Source organism: Electrona antarctica (genome assembly GCF_951216825.1).
Source record: "Electrona antarctica genome assembly, chromosome: 5".
NCBI lineage: Eukaryota > Metazoa > Chordata > Actinopteri > Myctophiformes > Myctophidae > Electrona > Electrona antarctica.
The window spans coordinates 46177163-46196605 of record NC_136810.1 but is presented as its reverse complement, the minus strand read 5'-3'; the positions used below and the strand labels follow the sequence as shown (position 1 = coordinate 46196605).

At 47.0% G+C, this 19443-nt stretch overlaps 1 protein-coding gene across 3 annotated transcripts in view; it reads left to right on the top strand.

Annotated features, from left to right (window-relative positions):
• The window catches only part of LOC306922900 (zinc finger protein 609-like), a 51813-nt gene extending 33781 nt beyond the window's left edge, over window positions 1-18032 (top strand). Inside the window, exons 4-14 of one of the 3 annotated variants that reach the window (XM_079500790.1) lie at window positions 599-686; window positions 3928-4026; window positions 4641-5017; window positions 5326-5525; window positions 7432-8848; window positions 9789-10091; window positions 10940-11310; window positions 11623-12031; window positions 13353-13748; window positions 14958-15027; window positions 15280-18032. In XM_079500790.1, coding sequence (XP_079356916.1) covers window positions 599-686; window positions 3928-4026; window positions 4641-5017; window positions 5326-5525; window positions 7432-8848; window positions 9789-10091; window positions 10940-11310; window positions 11623-12031; window positions 13353-13748; window positions 14958-15027; window positions 15280-15289 — 3740 coding nt within the window. In that variant the 3' untranslated portion in view covers window positions 15290-18032. Of the gene's footprint in view, window positions 1-598; window positions 687-3927; window positions 4027-4640; window positions 5018-5298; window positions 5526-7431; window positions 8849-9788; window positions 10092-10939; window positions 11311-11622; window positions 12032-13352; window positions 13749-14957; window positions 15037-15279 lie in introns of all 3 variants that reach the window. The other 2 variants (XM_079500788.1, XM_079500789.1) reach the window with 2 other exon arrangements.
• Window positions 18033-19443: the final 1411 nt, after the last annotated feature.

The following is a 19443-nucleotide window of genomic DNA, read 5'->3' as shown; positions in this document are numbered from 1 at the left end:
GGAACGGTGCGAAACTGCCCATCAGACATACGTGGAGTTTGCGCGTGAGAAGGAGTTACCGGTTCGGCTCTTTTTTCCCGCCTAATATTGAACCAGTTCAGAGTGTTTCCACTGAAAATGAATTTGTTCAGAACGAATGTCCCCAGAAAGGCTGGCCAACATTGAAGCTGTGAGACGTAGTGGTCAGAGCTGGAACTGCAGGCGGGCCCCTGCATTTAGCGCGAGGAAACCTTGTGCAGCTGGGGGTTTAACATTGAGCAATTTTGGTGCCCAAATAGAAGAAATGCGGAAGTCGACCGTTCTTCCAGGTGTTTCAAAACGCCACTGAGCAACTTCCATCGAAATGAATAGCAGGGGGCGGGGCAGTCCGCCCTCTATCCTTTATAACTCTGGTTCAGAACCCTAAAAGTTGGTTCGGAACCTGGAACCAAAAAAAAATGGCACCAAGGATTCAAGGTTCCAAAGAATCTAGAACGGAACCAGTTCGAGAACCAAAGTACTTTGGGTGGAAAAGGGGCCTGTATGACCGGTCAATCAGTGTGCTCACAGACCACCCCGTACACTTACTCATGTCTGTCTGACCTTCTTGTGTTTGCAGGTATGTTGGTGGTGAATGTAACCTGGAGGAATAAGACGTACGTAGGAACTCTGCTGGACTGCACACGGCATGACTGGGCTCCCCCCAGGTACGTAACGCTGCACACACGCAGGACTAGGGATGGAGCTCGTTAATTGTTATTGATAACGATCACCTTATTGAGCAGGCTCGTGTGACACACATTTATTTCCATGTTTGTATTGTCATGACTGCTTAGCATTCCTTGATTGGATATATCGTCTGGCTCCCGATGCCAGGAGCGTGGAGTAGGACACTTACTTGTTGACAACTCTAATTCAGTTATTTAAAGCAGACTGCAAGCTTTGGTAAATGTTTTTATTGGGAATGATGTGCTTCTGGCGTCCGGTGTAAGATACCAAATCTCCACACAGAGTTAAACCTAGCATTCATGCACACACACACACAGTCACACATAGGGGGGTGGGTACCGAACGTCGGGACCAAGCAGGTACCAAACCGAACATGCTTTGGTACTGGGTAAAACATAAATTTCTGTTCTCCCTATCGGTTCCTACAGACGTGCGCAGTCATGCGCTATTTATTTACAGCAAAGTCCTGTAGAACACGGTTGTAAGGAGATGTATAGCTGCGTGTCTCTCTGTAACGCGAAGACTCGCAAAGCACACTGCCCTGGGCAGCGCACCGAGCCTGGCTTGGCCAGCCTCATAGCGGGGATTCACTGAAGATTCTTCCCCGCATATGCGGGGAGGAAACATCAGTGAACCCTCGCTATGAGTCTGGCCGCGCCAGGCTACAGCGCACCCCCCGCCAGGCTACAGCGCACCCCCCGCGCCGCCGCCTCTCAGTTCCTCTACGTGTGTGTGTGTGTATAGTGTCAACACACGCAGAGATGATGACAGATCAGAATCACACACACACACACACACACTTTTGCACGCACGTGACAGAGTTTTGGTTTGAAATGAATATAAAGTAATAATTAGGCCTGCATCGCTTTGCCTAATACATTGAATTATATAAGGACCGCAATTGGAAAAATCCTGCCGCTGGCTCCCATGCATTTGTTGAAGAGACATCTATACATTTTTAAATTATATTGTTATGATTAAATTATCGCTTTGGCTAAAACTCTGAATCCTGTGGATAAAGTAGGCAAAAACTACAGGCATTAATAACTACAGACATTAATATAGTCTACAATTATATAGCCTACATTTAACAAACAAGCTTGGTTGAAATTTGTAAATGGGTCACTACAAAAACTGCTACGAGGATAAAACCAGAAAAGCACTGTAGGTATAAAGTAAAAGTAAAACGTGACGGCCGTATGGAAAAAGCGGCAGAAGAACTGGGAGGCGGAGGTGCGGGGGGTGTGCTGCCTGGGGCAGTGTGCTTTGTGAGTCTTCGCCTCTGTAACACCGTTGCATGGAGCCTGCTCCAGCCTCTTCCAGACCAAGCTCATGCTCTGCATTCCTCCTGCACCCCTCCCCTTCCCTCCCTCGTGTGTGTGCGCGCTCTCTCTCGCTCTCGCTCTCGCTCTCGCTCTCTCTCTCTCTCGCTCTCGCTCTCTCTCTCGGAACTTCAAGGATGTTACTTTGTTCATTACCTGTCTTAAATTGACTAAGAAGGCTTAAAAGAATAAAGTAAAGCTTTTTGTCAAATAAACATTTGACCTCTTATTTGAGTTATTTTATACCATTTTGGAACAGGAATCGACAAGCAGAACCGGTATCGGACTCACAGAAATCCTAACGATACCATCCCTAGTCACACACATACAGTATCCTTCCTGTCCCTACATAACCGTTTGGGCTCAACTAGGGCTGCAACTAACGATTATTTTCATAATAGATTCATCGGGCCATTATTGAAACGATTTATCGATTAATCAGATTATGGCACCTTTTTGCAATTACCTTTTAAAATTTAGCTTGAAGTTGTTTTAGGCATGTTCTAACTAAGGCTGTCCCCGAACATTCGGGGTTCGAACCTTTGCTTGTTAGGGTTGGCATTCGAATCTTAATTAATGGGCTTGAACCATTCGTTTTTTGTTTGTTTTTTTTAACTCGGAAATATTTCTCGGCGAGAATGCGATATGCATAATAAGAGTACTATGTTCATGTTGTGGTTGCATGTTTAGATGTTATTAATAATCAGGGGGGCAGTGCGCATACGTCGTCAAAATGTTTTCTGCGCGGTAGATCAAAGGCATGCAAGGCGCATTTGCGCACCAACAGCTGAGACGGTTATGTAGAGAAATCTGACAGGCATTCAAAAGGAACTCAAATGTGATGTTAATGTCCTGTAAGTAGACTTAGAAATCAAACTAGTGTTGACTAATCATTACATGTGGCTCTTATTTTAAAGTTACGTGCTCCCAATGTCCAGTTCCATTTATGCACTCTCTGTTACAGACCCTTAGGGTCCACTTGGTTTACTTCCTAACTGTAATTTAGCTGGGAGGCTGGAACTCCCACTATGAGAACCACTGTCCTACACAGTCTGTGTGGACGCGCACACGCGCGCGCACAGACGCACACAGTGCAGGACAGTATGCACACAAGTTACAACAGCATGCTAGCTAACTGATCATTGTTAAGCAAAACTGTTCTGCTTTTGCCCTATGCCCACTTCAATGCGCTGCTGAGAGTACACAGGTGGAACAAATGAATTAACGAATGACAGCTAACGAGCAAGCTACACTGCTCGTCGTAGCCTGCCAGCAAGCTCACAGAGACTCAGCCATTGGGGAGCATTTTTGGTCATACGACAAAAAATATGGACAGTCGCACAGGTGCTCACAAATACCATGTTTTGGGACCTGTTTTTGGGCATTTTGCAACCTGGTGATGATGAGCTCGCAGATCAGCTGTTTTCGCGGAGCGCATCGCGGCCACAGAGCCACTTGAGTCCCTCTCTCGCTCTCTCTCTGTGTGGTGGGAGACTTGGGAGAGAGATTGATAAAGAGAGGGGGAGATCAGAGTGCTCTGATCACGTTCAATCTCGTGTTGTGTTTATACCGACCTGTTGCATATTGATCGTTCAGCCTAGTGCCATTACTGAATGGTAAAAAGAAAGCATCTTTACATTACATTTTAATGTTGGAAAACACCCGCGATTAAATCGATAATCAAATTCGTTGGCACCGAATTAAATTATAGATTTTTAATTTAATAATTCCTTAGGCTCAACAATGTGATGTGGTTGATATGTCGGGTTGTGTTTGTCAGGTCCTACCAGTGGTGTTGTCAGATTCCAACAGTGATTCTGTCAGGTTCGAATAGTGGTATTGCCATGTGGTGTTCTTGCTTACTGATTAAGTTCAATTGTTCTGTGGTTCCTCTTAGGTTCTGTGAGTCTCCGACCAGTGATCTGGAGATGAGGAATGGTCGAGGTCGAGGGAAAAGGATGAGACCCAACAACAACACCCCTGTCAACGACACCAGGTAAATAGTTGTATATTTGTGTGTGTGTGTGTGTGTGTTAGGCATGTCGTTTTTAAAGCCTTTATTTTAAAAGTGCTATTGATGTGTGAAGCCATGATATAATAAATAATTACAGATGTAGTGGACCTGTTTCCATTTCATTAACCCATTTACAGTAGACCTGAGGACGCATCTGTTTCACCTTATAGCTTTAAACTACTTTAACCATTATTTTAGCTGTTGAAAAATAGCAGATCTACAAGCTCATAGCGCAGCACCGAGTGCCGCACTACGAGCTTGTAGATCTGCTATTTTTGAAAAATCTTAAAAATGTGTGCAAATCTTTGAATATATATTATTTCACAGCAATCTTTTTTTAACTCAAATATTTGCTTCTGGGGGGTCCCTGGAACAACATATTTTCAGATGGGGGTCGTCGGCCAAAAACACAATTTTGTGATTCCTTGAATAGTTTGAGAACTACTGATATTAGAAACAGGTTTTTCAGCATTTAGGAGACATTTTGTAGAATCAGGTCTCGGGTCTAAGTCGGTTAAAACGGCACGTTAGTTACTCAATTTGCTGCTCCAATCATAAAGTGGTTGGATCTAACCCCCGAGGCCTGTCTCTCGCAGCACGTCGTCGGACAACAGAGGAGGAAGCGGGAGCAGCAAGACTCGCGCCTCCTCGGCCGCCGCCAACAGCAGCAAGGGCAGGAGAGGGAGCCAGAGCCAGAGCCAGGGCCAGACCTCCTCGGACCGACGCACTCCCCCCAACAGCGCCGTGGGGGGGGGTCCCTCCTCCCTGGAGGAGGTGAAGGCCAGCCCCTCGTCGTCCAACTCCTCCTCGTCGTCGGCGGCCAACAAGCGGAAGAACAAGCCCCCGGGGGGCGGCGACGTGGAGCCCAACTCCGGCTCGGAGGACAGCAAGGCCAGCATCAAGCGCATGCGCACCAACTCCAACAGTGCCGGAGCCGCAGTGGGTGGAGGAGGAGGAGGAGGAGGCGGAGCAGGTAGGCCTATCGGAATTATTACATATAATCGTCTAATCGCTATTATTTTGTCTATCGTGTCCATGTTCACGAAATGTTCATATCAAAAAATAAGATAAGCCATTTCCGCTATGGTTATGGTTTTTTTGACATATCTGCCCTGTGCACTTTTGTTATTACTAGGCAAACAGTATATATAAATATTTTTTTTTTCATATGTTCCAATGTTCGACAGAAGAAACCAACAAAAAAAACCCACAATTAAATCGTTTAATCACCATTATTTGTGTGACAATTAATAGTCGACTTAAATGTTGTCATGGTGCCAGCCCTGGGCGCAGCAGGGGGAGGAGGAGGTCCGATGCCCCCCCACGCCGTCCTTCCCCTCCCCATCGTGAAGGCGGAGCCCCTGGGGGCCCCGCCCCCGCCCTGCCTGGAGCGGAGCTGCCCCTCCCCCGTCCTGATCGACTGCCCCCACCCCAACTGCAACAAGCGATACAAGCACATCAACGGCCTCAAGTACCACCAGGTAGACCTAATGAGTCAATCCTCTAATCGCAATTATTTGAGTAATAGTTTTTTTTTGCACAATCGTCATAATTATCATGATCATTACCATGTTAAAAATGTTCATATATTTTCAAACATTTAAAAAGAAATAGTGGAAATAGTGCCTCTACAACACATTTTGAGCGAGTAGATCGGCTTCTTTCACTCTGCTAATTCCACTATGCATGTCTTAAGTATAAAAGTAAGTATCAAAGTAATTAAATTATTGTGCAACTTTTGTTTTCGAAGCCTAAAAGCCAGTAAGAACATGGATTAAAGTTCTCAGTCTCAATGACTGATTTCAGTCATTTGGATTCCATAGAAGCCAGCATGTCTTTTGTGAAAGCATGCTGCACACCGAAAATAGCAGATCTACAAGTTCACAACACATCGCAGCGTGATGTGTTGTGAGCTTGTAGAATGGCTATTTTCGGTCATTAGTTATTTTAAGATGAACGAGTATTTGAAGTGATCAAACTAGCAATAGAATACAAGTTTAGAAGCATCTTCCAGAACCATGAATGGTCTCAGAAATGTCATTAAAGCTAGACAGGAAACACTCACGTCAAAGTAGATTCACCATTTATTGCAACAAATGGTATACGGTTAAACTTGGCGTTAAAGTCTCCGTGCTCTGGGAGATATTCTCTGAATTTTGTCGAAGCATCATGCTAAGCAAAAGTCTGAGCATTAGCAAAAGAAAACATGGACAACCAGAACAGCACATATCAAGACAGTTAATGAGATTGAACTTGAATCTAAGGCTGTACCTTAGCCCTTTTTTTAGGACTCGAACTTCGGCAGGATTTTTCAAGCGAACATCCGGACCATTTGTTCCTAATTAATCAGAGCGCAGCGCGTCTCCCCTGCTCTTTATCAATCTCTCTCGTCTCTCCCGACACACACACACACACACACCGTCAAGTGGCTCCGTGAAAACCGCTGATCTGCGAGCTTGCTGGCAGGCAGCGTATATTGCTCGTTATTTGTTCCACCTGTGTATTATTCTCAGAAGCACATTGAAGAGAGTATATGCTAATATATCATGGCTGCTAAGAACGGTTCCCCCTGTCTAGCGATCATGCTGGTGTGCTGGTGTGTGTGTGTGTGTGTGTGTGTGTGTGTGTGTGAGAGAGAGACGCGTCAGACATTCCATTCAATGGAACTCTTTTGTTCTCACAGAACAAGGTGAGAAAGGTCAATCACCTCAGCTGCAGGCCAATCACCAATTAATGTGCATGGGAGATGGGACAGCAGAACTAGGAGATATTTCTTCATAACTTCTGACAGGAATGCACTAGAAACTTACTTTTTTTTTACATGCTCATATCGCATTCTCGCCGAGATATATTTTCGAGTTAATACAAAAAAGGGAAAAAATAATATTTTTTTATTTAATAAAATAAATGAAAATAAAATAAACGAATGGTTCAATCCCATTAATTAAGATTCGAGTGCCAACCCTAACGAGCGAACATTCGAACCTTGAATGTTTGGGGACAGCCTTACTTGAATCATGCAAATTTTAAGCATACAACTTGAATACATTTTAACGTTAAAGCCATTAATCAACATTGAATTCTAGTTTACTTTATCAATATTGAATTCTATATTACTTAGAGCCATGTGCACGCGAATTCCAGTTCAACATTCAGTTTACACGTTTGAGCAATACTTAGGAACTAAGCAGTGTATTGTGAGTGAGAATAGAAACTGACTGACCGCTGATTACAGCTAAGGCATGCGACTCACGTGTCCCTGTATAAACTTAACGATGTGCTTCATTTACATTTACAGTCTTGAGATTTTATTTAGCTTTAGTTTATTCCATGTGACAATCTTGGTCAAGTTAAATGTTGTAACGGTGAAAACCCTCTGCCCACCAGGCCCGCGTGCACAATGACGAGCACGACGCTAAGCTGGACCCGGACGGCGGCGACAGCGAGTACGGAGAGGACCCCCTCCTCCACCCGGAGCCCCCCGCCACCGGCTGCAACGGAGCCCAGAAGACCTCGCTCTCCCCGGCGCGATCCACCACGCCCAAGGGGAGGGGCTTCGAGGTGCACAGCCCCTCTCCCGGGAAGCTGGCGGTGGGGGCCGACAGGAAGCAAGGGGGCGGCGGTGGCGGGGGAAGGAAGAAGAACAGTGAGGCGGAGTCGGAGCTGATGGACGGCTGTGATGAGGCGGCGTGTCTGACGGACGAGGCGAGCAACGACGGCACGGACGACAGGAAGGGGAAGAAGGCGTGCGGTGGCGCCAAGGCCGACGGCAAGGCTCCTCAGAAAGGCCCGAAGGCGGTGCGGCCCCTGAGCCAGGCGGCGGCAGTGCCGCCGCCCGGCCAGCAGCTCTACTCCCTGCAGCCGTCCTCGGCGTTCCCCCCCGGCACCGGCGCCAACCCCGCTGTGGTGGGGGGCTCGGTGCTTCAGCCCGTCCCTAAGAGTCCCCAGATCAAACCCCCGCCTCCCCCCGCCGTAGGAGATCCCAACTCCCTGAGCCCCGCCCTCAGCAAGGACAAGAAGAAGAAGGACAAGAAGAAGAAGGAGGGCGGCGGAGGCGGAGGACGAGAGGGGGACAGCCCCAAGGGGCCGGGGGGCGGGGGGAAGGTGGGGGGGAAGGCGGAGGAAGGGAGGAGCCCCTACTCGGAACCCTGCCCCAGCTCGGACCCCGCTGCTGCCGCCAAGGCCTCCGACGCCTTGCTCAACGGCACGTCGGACCCCCACCAGAGCCGCCTGGCCAGCATCAAGGCGGAGGCCGACAAGATCTACAGCTTCTCAGACAACGCGCCCAGCCCCTCCATAGGGGGCGGCGCCAGCAGGATGGACCCCTCGCCCCACCACCTGGCCAATCAGAACGGCGCCGACAACTCCTCCGTCAAGACGAACAGCCCCGCCTACTCCGACATCTCGGACGCCGGGGAGGAAGGGGAGGGGCGGCTAGAGGGGGGCGTGAAGGCCGTGAAGGTGGAGCCTGATGGAGGAGGAGGAGGCGGGGCCCACCGTGAGGGAGGGGCCAAGAAGGCCCTGTTCCCTCCCTCCTCCTCCTCCTCCTCCTCTTCTTCGTCCTCGTCCCAGCCTCCCACCAATAAGGAGTCTCCCTACTACCCCGGCTATGACAGCTACTACTCCCCGAGTTACCCTACGCACCCAGCCCACCCGAGCCCCGGGCCCGGGTCCGGACCCCCGCACGTGGAAGGGGCCCAGGTGAAGGTGAAGAAGGAGGAGGAGGAGGTGGGGACGGAGGAGGTGAAGGTGAAGATGGAGGTTATGGAGGAGCGGAAGGCGGAGGGGAGCAGCGGCGTGGGAGGTAGGCCTGTCACAATTAATGCATAATCGTCTAATCGCAATTATTTGACGTCGCAATTATTTTTGCATGATTGTCAATCGTTTTCATGTTGAAATAATGATATTATTATTCAACAAAAGGGAAAAAAAGGTTGCACAGCTCGTAGTCACGATGCAAAAAACGTACCGACGTTTCGGCAACAAAATGCCTTCAGGGTATGCATACCCTGACAGCTTGTAAATCAACTATTTCCGCTATTCTTTTTTTATGTGTACTGATTTCTTTGTATATTTAAGTTTATTTGTCATATCTGACCTTATTTAAGTTTATTTGTCATATCTGACCTGTGCAACTTGTGATCCCGAACAGAAATACAACTTCCAATGTTCAATGCAAATGAATACAATTCAATCGCTAGGTCCCTCCACAACCCGTCCTTGTCCAATAGGCACGTTAGCAGCGAGGAGACTCCCCCATAGAGATGCATGTTAAATGACGGGATTTCTCCATATAAATAATCAATCATTCCACTAGCAAGAGCATCAAAATGTCTTCTAAATCTAGTCAACCAGGCCTGCAGTAGACTATGCCCTGGACAAATTTGCATGACATTATTTATATAAACTAGAAATACGAGGAAATTACAGAGGGAGAAATCAAATTTAACGACCACCCGACAGGAGTTTTCATTTTGCACGGTAAGACTACGGTCATTAGTATTATCGCCATCACCTGGGTGGATCAGTCGTGTAACTTTATCGACGTTAAGCTCTGTATATGTTCAACAATACAGCCATGCAAAATAACATAGCTATGAGGTGGCGAAAGCTTGACCTGCATAGCAACAGCTGCTAAACTATTTGGATTGGCATTGGACAATTGCTTTTTGGGGTGGGATTTAGTGAAGGGCTAATTATTCGTGTAACAATTAATGGTCAACTTGAATTTGTGATGGCGACAGCCCTAGTGGGAGGCCCGGTGGTGGGCCCTGGGGGTCCGTCGCAGCAGCAGCAGCAGCAGACGCAGCAGCAGACGCAGCAGCCCTCCGTCATCCAGCAGAGGTCCAACATGTACATGCAGCCTCTGTACTACAACCAGTACGCCTACGTTCCCCCGTACACCTACCACCACCCGGACCAGGCCTACCACACCCACCTGATGAACACCAGCCCCGCCTACCGCCAGCAGTACGAGGAGAGGCAGCGCATGTCCGATCAGAGCCGGACCGCGCCGTCGGCGGCCGACAAGAAACCCGACGTCATGGGTACGTACAGTAGGCCCGTCGCAATTACTACCTAATTGACCTAATGCTGCGTTCAGTCATGCAAAAGATACAAAGATGCAAGGCCACACGGTGTGTTTGTAGCTTTGTATCTTTGTAGCTGAAGCTGAAACCAGCTCAAGTTTTTTATTGTAGCCGTTGTAGCTTGTAGGCTTCCATTGACAATGAATGCTAGGCAGTATCTTTGCATCTGCCCGTCTGAACACAACATAATCGCAATTATTTTGTCGTCATAATCGTCAATTGTTGAATCGTCCATGTTGAATGATTTTCATACGTTCAAAAAATGATAATGTCAAATAGCAGATCTACAAGCTGGAGATCAAAGCTTCCACTATTTTGTAATTTAGTTTGGAAATAAATAATAATTATTTTTTAAACGTGTCAGTGATATTAAGTTATTTGTCATATCTGCCCTGTGCAATTTGAGATTACGAAGAAGACTAAATGGCATAAAGAAATACAAATTGTAACGTTCCAAAGTTGAATGCAAAAAGATGTTTTTTGTTTTGTATGTATATATATATATATATATATATATATATATATATATATATATATATATATTAAAGTTCAATGCAAAAGTTCATTCAATGCATGGGGAGGGGGAGAGGGCCTGGGCCGTGGCTCAGCGGTCCGTTCGACTCCTGATCCCGACGGGGTGACATGCAGTAAAGGCCGTCACACTGCCAGACTGGATTACCAGCCAAGGTGCCTGGGCCGCTGAGCCACAGCCCAGGCCTAAAAAAACAAAAACAAAAATGTAATCATTAATCGCAATTATGTGTGACCATGTGTTAATCGTCAACATACATTTGTAATCGTGACAGCCCTGGCCATGGGAGGCAAGGAGAGAGGTGAGCGCGAGCGCGAGTGTCCTGGGAAGATGCCGGAAGAGTGGAAGCAGAAGCCGTCCGCTCCCCCGGCCCTCTCCAAGGCACCCAGCCTGCCCGACCTGGGCTGCAAGGCTCCGCCACCCCAGGGTAAGGCTAAGGACGCAGCTCCACCCCCACTGGCCTCCTCGGAGCAGCCCAAGTCTGTCATCATGCCCAAGGGAGAGGAGGCCAAGACGCCTACCCAGCAGACCGAGGGGCTCAAGGTCAAGTTGAGCGAAGCGGGGCATCATGGGAAGGACGATCCCAAACCGGGCATGGAGTCGAACCGACCATCCAGCATGGAGCAGGCCATGTGGTACAGACAGGTAAATACTCACCTGGTAGGTTATAAATACTATCTATACAGACAGGTAAATACTCACCTGGTAGGTTATAAATACTATCTATACAGACAGGTAAATACTCACCTGGTAGGTTATAAATACTATCTATACAGACAGGTAAATACTCACCTGGTAGGTTATAAATACTATCTATACAGACAGGTAAATGATAAATAAGACAGATTTTTGTTCCATCATGCTCATTTAAGGACGGCTAGATGGCTATGTCAACGAATCTGATTGCTTCCTCGAAACGACCTGATGTATGATGTTTGTTTGCACATTTTTCCTCAGGAGCCAGACTCCAGGCTGTGGCCGTACGTTTACCCCAACAAGTACCCGGACACCCCAAAACCTCACGACGAAGACCGCTGGAAGGAGGAGAGGGAGAGGGACAGGGAGAGAGAGAGGGACAGGAAAGGGGGCAAAGACGACAGGGCCCGACCAAATAAGGACATGCCGCTTAAAGAAGAGGGCAAAGAAGGGGGGGCAGAGCCCAGGACTCAGCCGAGCTCCTCCGAGGAGCAGCAGCGGGGGGGTGGGAAGGAGGTGAGACCCCCCCACATGCAGTTCTCGTCCCCCCTGCCCCAGCACCAGGGCTACCTGCCCTACATGCACGGAGCCTACGCCTACAGCCAGGGCTACGAACCCAGCCACCCCGGATACAGAGGCATGCCCTCTGTTATGATGCAGAACTACCCCGGTAAGACACAGCTTGCACTTGTCTAAGAACCGCAATATCCCATGCCCGGATGGGCATGGCCTATTGGCAGGGCCGAGTTTGCACTCTATTTTTATTGCTGTTAAAACTCTGCCTTGCTAGTCTCTGCCCATCATGTGACTGCGGAGGTTGTCCATTTATCTCTCTCTCAAAAGCATGGTCCAGCTGACTAAAGCACAGGTACTTATAACTGGTTGACTGTCTAACTAGCCTACTTTATAGCTGTCAACCACAACAGTTTCGAGGCACGACCGGTCCCAATCTCCCAAGATCTGGGTCGGTCCGATCAAAGCAATCTCCCAAGATCGGGGTCGGTCCAATCAAAGCAAATTTAAAGTGATGGGAATTGGCTATTTTAAGAGATTTTTAACTCTGACCATCAGCTGCCATATATCCAACAGGCAAGTCTTTAGACATCCGATATTCATTTGATCACACAATCATATAAGCCCATTCAATTTATAGTGCCTGATATTGTCCTGATGAATGGGGAGACCTTCCCATTTAATTTTTTTCATGCGTGGACTTAAAGGACCACTTCACCACTTTTCAACATCTCTTCATATATGTGGTCCTCACTAATGTTCATGATAAAACACCACCATTTTTTTCTACTCGGTCTGTGTCTCATAGTAGGGCTGTGGGCAATTCAGACACCCGTCCACCAGTGACATCATCGTTAGACAGATTTTTTTAAAACAAGATTTGTTTTAAAATATATTTAGATTTGTATTATCGTGAGAACTATGGCTTCCATTTTTGCATTGCAACTTTTCAGGAAAAGAAAGCCTGCAGTTTCTATTAGCTTGGATTCCCCATCGATGATGTCACTGGTGGACGGGTTTCTGAACTGTCCACAGCCCTCATATGAGACACAGACTGAGTAGGAAAAGAATTGTGGTATTTTATCATAACATTAGTGAGGACCAATTATATGAAGATAAGTTGAAAAGTGGTGAAGTGGTCCTTTAATTGATTTCAAGTATGGATGTATAGGACTCCTTGATACATCAATCAATAATTGAAGGCCTCCTCATTCATTAGGACAATATCAGCCAGGGATGTTTGTTTAAAGTCAAATGGGTGTATAGGATCAAGTGAATCAAATATCAATATCTAAATATTGGATCAAGGCATTTAAAAACGGTCTGGGGTGCACACACAAGCCATAGTAGACAACAAAATGACCCTTAACGTGTCATAACGACTAAATTGAGAAAATAAAGGGATTCAGCCATGATGGATCAATTGATAACAAACACCTTTCTAACCCTCCACCGACTCGCTAACATCGTCCTTACAGGGTCCTACCTGTCGTCCGGCTACTCCTTCTCTCCCTACGGAGGAAAGCTGCCTCCCGGGGAGGAGTCGGGGGAGAAGGGAAGTCGTGCGAGCCCCACGGTGAGCTCCAAGCCCGGTCCCGACACCCCCAAAGCCCTGGAGCTGTTGCACCAACACGCCAACCAATACAAGACCAAGTCGCCCACCGTCCCCACCGACAAGCCCCCCCACGACGCCCGTGATCGCAGCACGGGGGGCGGGCCAGAGAGAGACCGAGACAGAGACCGTGAGAGGGAGAGGGAGAGAGAGCGAGAGTCGGAGAGGCCGAGGTCGTCTCCCTCCCAGCGCATGCTGCCTTCCCATCACCACCTGGGCTACCCCCTGCTGTCAGGGCAGTACGACCTCTCCTACGCCACAGGTCAGAACATGCATCAATTGAACCGTGTTCCAATAGATCCAATTCTACCGTATATTGGATAACGTTTTAATTGACAACATGCAGAATTCTGTATTGACCGACAATGGGAAGGAATTGGTGACCGGAATGCTCGCCTTAAACCCTGTTTTACTGAGGTTAGGATTAGGAATAAGTTTAGGTTTAACCGTTTAGTCATAGTTTACTGAGGTCACGGTTAGGTTTAACCGTTTAGTCATAGTTCACTGAGGTTAGGGTTAGGTTTAACCGTTTAGTCATAGTTTACTGAGGTCACGGTTAGGTTTAACTGTTTAGTCATAGTTTACTGAGGTCACGGTTAGGTTTAACCGTTTAGTCATAGTTTACTGAGGTTAAGGTTAGGTTTAACCGTTTAGTCATAGTTTACTGAGGTTACGGTTAGGTTTAACCGTTTAGTCATAGTTTACTGAGGTTACGGTTAGGTTTAACTGTTTAGTCATAGTTTACTGAGGTTAAGGTTAGGTTTAACCGTTTAGTCATAGTTTACTGAGGTTACGTTTAGGAATACCAGTTAGGCCAGCTGTACACCCGAAGCGACTGTTTTGAGGCGAGCATTCTGCTAGTCAAGGAATTTGATCCGAGTGTGTAAGGACCTTAAGGGTTAATGTGCCTTTAAGTCCACATGTGATTGACAGCAGATAGTGGCCCTTTCAATCCCTCTGTTAAAGAAAACCGTTAAACCCTGTTGACTGCCCCAGGGCTCTACACTATGCTTTCCCTTGACACCATATCTCAGAAAATAGTTTATCCACAGGCTGACTACTGTGAGCTTGTAGATATGCTCCACAGGCTGACTACTGTGAGCTTGTAGATATGCTCCACAGGCTGACTACTGTGAGCTTGTAGATATGCTCCACAGGCTGACTACTGTGAGCTTGTAGATATGCTCCACAGGCTGACTGCTGTGAGCTTGTAGATATGCTATATTTCACGACTGTTGGTCCCCAGAATAGGGTTGCTGGAGATCAAGTGGTTGAAGTAGTAGTAGTGAACTTCTCAGACAGTAGTAGTAGTAGTAGTAGTAGTAGTAGTAGTAGTAGTAGTAGTAGTAGTAGTAGTAGTGAACTGCTCAGACAGTAGTAGTAGTGAACTGCTCAGACAGTAGTAGTAGTACTCTGCTCAGACAGAAGCGTTGTTCATCCAACCGCATCATAACTGGCTACGATCCCGCAGGTTTGTCCTCGTCAGCCATAGTGGCCAGTCAGCAAGGCTCTGCCCCCTCCATGTACCCCCCTGCACGGAGGTGAGAAAGGTGAGAATACGCACGGTAATAGATCTGTCACAAATTACCCCAGTTCAACTGGTATTTTATTGATGTACGGTAATGTGTATATTGCCATCTAGTGGAAGTTTTTTTATTTCCTTAATGTGACAAAGTACCAGAGAGAAATCTCTTCATTTGGTAAGTCACAAAAGTACATACAAATATTTATACATGGCGTACACGGTAGGGCTGTCGTTTTAACAAAATGTCGTCTTCTGTACCCTTCCATAGGAACACCTGATTGGCTGAACTCTGCCCTCCCTGGGGTCATGTGACTGGATCACATGAGGAAGCGTGTGACGTTGACTGGTTTATATTGGGACATCAGTTCACTGGTGTGTATGTGCGTTTGATTTGTCTGCCTGCGAGGGGGGGTGTTTGCTTCCCCCCCACCCCCCCCTCCTCCCCACGGGCTCTGAGATGGGCGGGGCTAATGGATGTACAGACTCCTCCCCTTTTGACTCTGTACCGCCCAGTCGGCCAGCCAGTCAGCCAGCCAGTCAGTCAGTCAGCCCTGGGTACAGCACTGAGATCTTCCCACAGGCAGTGTTCTGTTCGAGAGCGCTCTGGTGGATCCGGACTTGCACCGACAACCCATTAAGACCTGTGAGGGGTTAGGAGGGGGGTGGGGTGGGGGTGGGAGTTGTTTTGACACAAACTGGATTATGTTTGGGAATCACTACATTCATCTAAGTTCTGCATCTAAAGTCCTGAATGGTTCCGTCGTGTTCTGGAGGAATGGGTCGACGGAGGCTCTCGTTTTTGGAGTATGGTTTATTTTGAGCCAGAGAAGGAGAAGAAGAGGAGAGTGGTGAGGTCACTCTATGGCTCTCTATGCAAAACTGCTGCTGTCCATCACTCAGACTCTGCCAATAACTGACAGTTCTGCCTGCTTGGACCCGCCCCCCACCGGGCACTTTGTGATTCCGTTGTCGTTTCTAACACACAGCACTTCCTGTTCACCTCTTGGAAAAATGTATTTCCTTTTTTGTTTTTCTCTCTCCATAATATGAGACATTTTGTTGCCATGTCGTTCGCTATTGTTTTCACGTTTGTTTGTTTTTATGTCCGGGAGGAGGCCGGTTGTTGTCGATGCCCGCAACAGTCACCACTTACACTCTGAACCCGCAATGACCCCCTGATCCCTGACCTTATGTCTGTCAACTCACAAGTCAAAGGTCAGCCGGCCCACGGGCTCCACCCACCACCTGCTCTCTGCTGTCTGGAGGACCTGTGATGTCACAGGAAGTACTCAACATGCGTGCGGCGGGGCTCTCAGGAGGATGAGCCAATCAGCCTTAGGGTTTCTGTGGCCTCTGTCTGTGCAGCCTTCCTCTGGAACACATTGCTGCGTGTTGTTGCGTTTGGTCCGGGAGAGGAGAGAGAGAGGAAGGGCCCGGAGCCTAGAACAGCCTGGTGCTGATGATGCTCTGAGACTTTGGCTGGCTTTGACTTTGTGGCGCTGTGGACAGAGCGTCCCAGCATCCCAGACACACACAAACCCCAGCAGGAGGCTGTAGTCCCTGTTTGGGGAGGAACTACTTCTTAGTTGTGTGTGGTGGATGTACTTCCTAAATTGTGGAGTGGAAGACCATGAACATGTTCCCTCCGTCTCTCCACTGTGCAGAGGACTGGAAGACTATGAACATGTTCCCTCCGTCTCTCCACTGTGCAGAGGACCGGAAGATCTGGAGAAAGTCTACTGGCTCCGTAACAGCACTCTCTCTCCTCTCTGTGTGTTTTCTGTATATTCTGTACAGAGGAATTATTTTAAAATAAAAGTAACAAGGTTGTTGGATGCTATTGGAAAAGATAAATTCTTACTCGTTTCTTCATTTTCTTTTCTCTCTCTTTTGTTTTTGTCTCTTAGCCTTGTTGTTTATTTTCTACGGTTGTTTATATGCTATTAAACCTGTAGCTGGTGGTAACGGCTTTATAACTCACGTCTTGTGAATTCTTTTTCAGTTTTACACTTTTCCCTCTTGTCCCTGTTCTTCCCTCCATCCTCTTTCGTTGGCCAACCTGAGTCTGTGAATGAAGGAGAATCCATTGATTCTCCTTCATCCTATCGTCATAGATACAGCCATTTCAGTTGAGCGTCACCCGTTTGGTTTGGTTGACTGAAGGACTAGCATGTACATGTGTTTATAAAATGGTTACTTGTTAAAAGCATATGGCTGAGAGACGCTTTATGAGAGAGAGAGACAGTCACTGGGTTATGAGGAGGCGAAGGTAATCCCTCCCCCCACCCCACACTTCCCTCCTACCCCTCCCAACCACAATTACCTCGTCAACTGGAGCTGTCAATGCTTCTCGCCCCCCAGAATGTTATGGGTTATAAAAGCTATAATATGACACAGATGCGTCCTCAGGTCTAAATGGGTTAAATCACCATTTGCAGAGCGCGTTCAAAAAGGTATTCGCTTTAAAAGATCACCGGCGTTGAATTTTAACAGTTGTGATGTCATATCCTGTTCACACGTAATTTCATTGGGAGTTGATGATCGGGCCATGTTACTGATGAAACGAGTTCAGCTCAGCCACGATCACCAAGCCTGTTTAGAAACAAGAATACTAATTGTAGAAGAATGAATTTTAGCTGTCCCCTTGTCTCCTAGTTGAGCCACTGTGGTGGCAGGTCTATTTCTTCAAATCATAAACAAAAAAATGAATTCATTTTATTCTTTAACGTTGGAGGACTTTTTCTTGTTTTACTAATGTTTGACGCCCCACCATAGCTGTGAACACGTGTGGCTCGGTATCAGTCAGTGGTACTTGAAAGAGATGTTTACAACATTTTCTTTGTTTTATTTTTGTCCTTATGTTTTGTTTTGTCCACACCCTTCTCCCCTCCATCCCCCTCGCCCCAGGGAATGTCTCTGATGTAAAGTGTACTTTGTCACATTTCTGTTTTTATACAATACTGTAATTTGCCTTTGTACATTTAGGCAAAAAATAAATCTTTTTATGAGACAATCACTCCAGTTCAGCGGCCAGTCTGTTTATTTCAGGACTAGAATGTTGTGTTGCTCGTAGTGCATTCTGAGCCAGGGGTTCCCATGCCAAGGACCCTGAAACAGCCATGGACTGGCTGCTCACTCATGATGCAATGTGGTGAGTTAGCCACAGAGAGACGCTGTTGTACTGTTTAGTACCACACTATAGGGTTGATTGAACATCAACCACAAACCACACGTGTTTTCATGTCATATGAAAGCAGGGAATCATAGCTTCAAATTGACATTGGTTGTTCAGTTTGACCCACCAGTTTTGGAGATATAGAGTAATGTCTTGCAGAAAACAGCGAGTTGAGAAAACAGGCTTGAAAGGTTCACTTCTGTGGTCTCTAACATTACACCTAGCTACATGTTTAAGCATTTATTTCATATTTACATGTCGATTTCAGCTCTGACACTTATTTCAGACATGAAATAAGTGTGGGGGGGGGGGGGGGAGTTTTTCTCAGGTGAAAAGTTGGAATTTGTGCGATGGCAGGCTCTCAGTCAAATCTGGTCACAAATGATTAACATCAACCACATTCCAGGACCACATTGGAAACGAGTGTCTCATTGCGCTTGTATGTGTATATCCTGGTTTTAAGGTATATTGTGTTATCTCTTGTTTCTTTACCGGTCCGAAACCAACGAGAGAAGACACCGTGGCTTTATGTAGACTGGTTTCCTTCTGCAGCCTGCAGGGAGACTTTCTCCCTTTTTGAGTGGTGCAACCACTCCAAGGAACAGCAATGTCCGTCCCAACCTGTGAGACTATGTTTAGAGTACCAGTAGGGGCAGAAGTGGTGCTGTTGTGCCAGAAATAGAGAGAGAGCACCGAAGTCTGACGTCACTTTCAGTAGAGGGCGCCAGTACACAGGTTCATGTATTTTCTTATTTGCATTGAAATCACCATAGGGCGATTTTAGGTCGCTTCATATAAGAACTGTGTTTGAAAGATAAACCGATCATCCCGGCCTTTCTGTCAGGGGGGTGGCTGTGCGTCGTTAATGATGTCCATTCATATTTGATACAGCCAGTTTCTGGAGAAAATGGAATTACTTTGGCCGCAAAAGCCTTGAAACTACATATGAAAGCAATGTTGCTGCTAATATACGTCACGCCCAGCTGTCAACACATTTTGTTCCTGAGATTCCTCGTTGACGTAAGCTCTGCTGGCGTTGACTCGACTCGTACTAACCACGAAACATTAAATATCAATACAAAAAAAACGTAATTAACATGTCAGTTTCTGTTGTGCGACGGGCAGCTGCAACCACCGCCTACCCGGAAATGTAGTCTGGGTTGTTTGACTCGTTTCTAACGCTTATTGTGTTACTCTTTGGGCATATTTGTACATTTCCACCTTCAGTTGATGCTTCATATCCATATGAGTGAAAAG